The sequence below is a fragment of the Malania oleifera genome, chromosome 3 (genome assembly GCF_029873635.1).
Source record: "Malania oleifera isolate guangnan ecotype guangnan chromosome 3, ASM2987363v1, whole genome shotgun sequence".
Taxonomy (NCBI): domain Eukaryota; kingdom Viridiplantae; phylum Streptophyta; class Magnoliopsida; order Santalales; family Ximeniaceae; genus Malania; species Malania oleifera.
In genome coordinates, this window is record NC_080419.1 from 88103107 (window position 1) to 88108369 (window position 5263).

Sequence of the window (5263 nt, forward strand, 5' to 3'; positions counted from 1 at the left end):
TTCAGCAAACGATCAGTAGCACCTTTCAACAGAGTAGCTGCCGCAAAGAACTACCATTTTGTAACTAGGATGATTTCTACTCCCTTGTACCCTCTATTGCATCATAATCGCCTAACCACGGCATTTTTTTTTTAAATTTGTTCATGTGTACATCCTCTCTGGGTGCAGCTCCTTCCTCAATAAAAATACCTTCATTACCTTTCAAAAATAAAATATTTGGAATCCACACATGGGAATAAAACGTCCTTTTGGGGAATCATAAAAATAATGATTTGCTCGTGAAGGCCAGAGCCATTAGCATGCCATCTATAATTATTAATTAACCAAGAAATTTTTCCTTCTCTCGCTATATTAGTTTTGACTATATATTCCTTTCCATGCAAACCTAAGTGGAATCCTAGCCATATATTCGTTTCTTGCATCCACAGCTACGCAGCAAGGCGGCATTACATGTCCTCTCTAGCTAACATAATGCCACATACTGCAGTGTGTTGCATGCCAACCTAAGTGAAAGATTTCCTTCATATCTATTCTAAGATTTAGACCGTACCATGCATCTCACCATGGCTAATATTTCTTCTTTATCTTTCTCCTTCCATAGTTGCATCTCTTTATAAATTCATTAATTAACTTAACTCTTGGAAAAATACCATACACAACCCAATATTGCTTCTAATCACAAGTGCTAAGATTTTTTTTTTTTTTTTTTGGCCATGACATCAAAGAGATTGAAATCCCTTCATTTACATTCCTACAAACAATGCATTCTTAAAAATCTAATACAACTTCGTTTATTTATGTACAAGGCCGCTAGGTCATGTGAAAAAAATACAACGAAACCTGCATTCGTGCATGGTAATTAAGTACTTCCACAAGCATCCTCTAATCTACCTAGTTGGAATGAAGTTGTGGGAAAAGCGCTCGATCTGCGATTTTAGCATGTCACCGATAGAGAATCGAGACCTTTGATCTGGCAATGAGCTCGACCTCGGCATTGTCTCATTCTTGACTTCAAGGTTTATCAAACCCATCTCTCTCTTCAATGACTCAATGAACTCCATATCTACATCGTTGCCAAAAATGTCTCTCACGTAGAAGGCATTCACAGCCTTTCCTCCTTGGGTTGCCACATCTGCTCGAACCACGGTGAGACCATTTTCTCGAAGAACTCTAGTTATGTCCGACAACAACCCTACCCTATTCTTTGCACATAATTCTAACCGCACCCCCTGCAGTTTAATTACAAAATAAAAATTTGTACATACCGAAAAGAGCATAAAAATGCATAGTAATAAAAAATGTGTTGTCCATCTTGTTCATAATTATTATTATTATTATAATGATGATGATGATTATAATTTATTAATAGTGATTGATGTTAATAGTATATAGTAGTAGATAGTAATGGTAATTATAACCAACTATATGAGTATAAAAAATAGAATTAAAAATGAGATTTGGGTAGTTCTAATTAATTAATTAATTAACCTCACAAACACGGCGCTCTATGGCAGCTTCTAAGCATTTCACCACTCGTTCCTTTTCGCTATCTGTCTTTAAAGCACGTCCGTCCATGTGTCGGATAAAGTATTCCTGCAAATCAATGTCGAATCATCTATTATGATTAACATTTTCATATAGAATAAGAAAATATTATAATTAACAGAGCTGGGTTGATTATGTTGTCAATGATGATGATGATGATGATCCATGATCCATGATCCATGGCGAGTGCTGTTTTAATTAACAAGTGACTAAACCCTAATTAGCAGACATTTCATTTAGGTTTTAGAAGACAAAATGTACAAATCTAGGAGCTAACTGCTGCAAGTAGAAGGAAAATGTGAATTAAAAATAAAAAAAAATATTAATAAAAGAAGCAGAAAGACTGTCATACATATTTTTAAATTGTGTGCAAATCCATACACCCACTCTTTTGAAACTCTCTAAATTTCAATTCACCAATTTATGTGCTTTTTTTTCAAAAAAAAAATCAATAAAAATGACTCTAGTTAACTTTCACTCAAATCTCATGGCTAAATGCATGCTTCTAAAGGTATATTGTTAGCTAGGAATATTTCAATACAAATATAACAAAGAACTTAAATACGAATCAAATTAAGCACGATTCACAATTAGATAAATTGATAATATTAATTGGCACTAAAATATATACATTCAAGAAATAGAAGAAGAAGAAGAAGAAGAAGAAGAAGAAGAAGGGGGGAAAAAATGGATATATTGCATACCTGAAATGCATGACCTTGACGAGAACCAGTAGAAGCATGGAAAATGACATACTGCAAATCCGTGAGCGTACACACCGTGTCGAACATGAGCCTTGACCGATCCTTACACTCTAAACTCACTATCGAGTACCCCTTCTCGTCGCAGCTCTCTATCGATACCACCGACGAGTTATTACTCCGTCCCCACGGCACCACGTACGAGCTCGATGGCCCCTCAAAGTCCCGCACTGACACCATAAGCTGATGCAGCCGTCTCTCCACGCTCGTCGCGGTGACCCCGCCGCCCTCTCCTCCAGGAAATCCCGCCGTCTTCACCTCCCTCTTGTTGGACATGGTCTCCGTGGCGCAGGTAGAGGTGGAGGTGGCGCGTAGGACGGTGGTGAGGTGGTCTTCGATGGTGGCCAGGCGGTGGGGGTCGTCGATGGGGGCGTCGGAAAACTGATTGTTGGAAATGTAGGCGACGCAAGCTAGGCGGGCATTGTGGGTCCAGGCGTGAGCCTCCACCACGTTGCAGCGGAGGTCGGCGAGCGCCGCCGATATCTCGGAGAAGAGGCCAGGCCGGTCGGTTCCGCTCATTTCGATGGTAGTGCGCTCGCTGCAGCGGGGAGGCTCCGAGGAGTCCAATACCCTATTATTGGCGGCGCCACAGGACTTTGGGGTTTTCCTGCCTGTACCTATGGCCTACATGCATGCACACGCACAGACATATATCATGCACGTACCTCGATAACTAGTTAATTCTTCATAAGTATATATATATATATATATATATATATATATATATATATATATATATATTTTTATAGTCCAGTGGCTCCAGCCACCATTGTGCCACTTTGGACATTATGATGCAGCACCAAATTCGAGGGTAAAAGTCAACTACCCATCCACGCACCCCTAATAATTCACCAGGGTAAACTTTTAAGAAAAAATCGAACACGAAGTTACAAGTCATTCTTCTCACTTGAGTTAACTTAACTGGACTATAATTTATATATAATTAAGGAATAAAAATAATGCATTTAAGGAGAGGATAGCTTTAATATTAATACTGGCCTGCTGGATATAGTTGATGACTGTTTGATCGGTAACTTTGTTGCCATCTTCATCTGTGACATGAAAAACTGCAAATATACATAATTAATTAATTTAGAAAAAATAATTGAAAAATAACATGAAAAGAGAAATTAATAAAATTTGAGGGTAAGGAAGATCTAGCATATATATACATACATACATACATACATATATATATATATATATAGAGAGAGAGAGAGAGAGAGAGAGAGAGAGAGAGAGAGATAAATGAGTGTGTGTGTGTGTGTGTGTGTGTGTGTGTGTATACATACCATCCATGAACCATCCTGCATCAGAGGAAATGTAGCTCTTTGAGATGGCGAGGTTCAAATCTGTCAATACTTGCACAACTTCTAAGAGGAGGCCCTGCTTGTTTACACTATCTACCTGCACATCATAATTATCACGCCATAAATATATATATATATATATATATATATATATATTTATATAACAGCTAATTAATTTACACATTGACATTCATACATTAATTTATCTTATAATTAGTTATTAGGTTCGTCAATTGAGGAATGTGAGTGCACAAAGACAGAAAAATGAACTTTAAGCTCTCAACCCCATGCGCGCATATATCATTAACATTAGCATTAGCATTAGCCTCTCTCACCTTTACCACTGAGCAATCTTCACAGCTTTCATTGTCAATGTCGACTTTACAACTGCAAATTAATTCATAAATCAAAATTAACAATCACATATATGAATGACACAAATGGGATCGAATAATTATAATTAGGTGGGAACAAATGGTTTTTGAATTTTAATTTTAAAATTATGTGTACTAGGTTTGGACAAAATGCATGCGAGAGACACGAAATGCCAACCATTAAGTTCTATATACATTGAATGCAATAATTATAAATGAAAAGTTCCGTCTAAAAAATTCTAAATGAAAAGTTCAAAACATCACATGCATGCATGCTTTCGAACACAATATAATTTTTTGAAAAAAATTTCACATTTGAATATTGCTTACGAGGGACCAAATATCCTCTCCGGAAGATTATCGAACTCGGGATCAAAATAGGGCCAACAAACTTTCTTCATGCTGCAAAACAAATCAAAACAAATGGGATTGAAAAATGGGGCTTTACTAATTGGCATGGCTAGCTAATTAAGAAAAATACAATGCAGTAAACTAAATAAGAGAAAGAAGAAGAAGATAAAAATGGATGAGGATGAAATTAATTGAGAAAGGAGATATATATATGATAGAGAGGTGGAGCGTTCCATGGATACGTACGTGGAATTAGGGAGGAGGAAGCCCAGCTCATAACCGACCCAACAATGCCGAAATTAAATGATCGAGAGAGAAGATCGATCGAGCAGATTTCAGTTCTTCTCTCTCTCTTGGAAAAAGAAGAAGAAAAGTATTGAACAACAAATGACGGATTTTCTCTGATCAAATCTCAATATAAGACAGAGAGAGATCAGAGAGAGGGAGTGAGATGAGAGAGGAAGAGCTATTTGCGGTATTGCTATTTTGGGGACTGCAAATGGGGAATGAGTGAGAGTAGGCTTAATTTGTATATATATATATAAACAAAATATGTAAATAACAATTAATTACGTGCATGAGATTGAAAAGGAAGTAGTGGAGGAGATTGAATTGAAGAAGTTTTAGAAAGAGGGGAAGGGGTGGGGAAGAGGGACACGCCAACCATTACCAGTCAATGCATGAGATCGATCAAATGGCCACGTTTGGATTTGATTCATTCTCTTCTCCTCACTTACACGTCTCCTACTCCACATATCTCCCTCCTTCCTGCCCTCCTAATCGGATGGAAAAAAAATATGACCCCCAGCACATACCTCTCTCTCTCTCAAGAAATACTTGGGAGGAATTGTTACTCCACTTGTCAGGTTTTTGGAATTCACTCTCACTTCTATAAATTGAAGTGTTTACATGACATTTTATG

At 37.3% G+C, this 5263-nt stretch overlaps 1 protein-coding gene across 1 annotated transcript; it reads right to left on the bottom strand.

Moving 5' to 3' along the window:
* Positions 1 to 669: 669 nt before the first annotated feature.
* LOC131151641 (ACT domain-containing protein ACR2) lies at positions 670 to 4391 on the bottom strand. Its single transcript, XM_058102920.1, has 7 exons — positions 4321 to 4391; positions 3952 to 4003; positions 3599 to 3713; positions 3306 to 3373; positions 2250 to 2930; positions 1489 to 1593; positions 670 to 1229 (listed from the first exon to the last, which is right to left on the bottom strand). The coding sequence occupies exons 1-7, from the start codon at positions 4389 to 4391 to the stop codon at positions 888 to 890; spliced, it is 1434 nt and encodes a 477-aa protein (XP_057958903.1). The 3' UTR covers positions 670 to 887.
* Between the last annotated feature and the right edge of the window lie 872 nt (positions 4392 to 5263).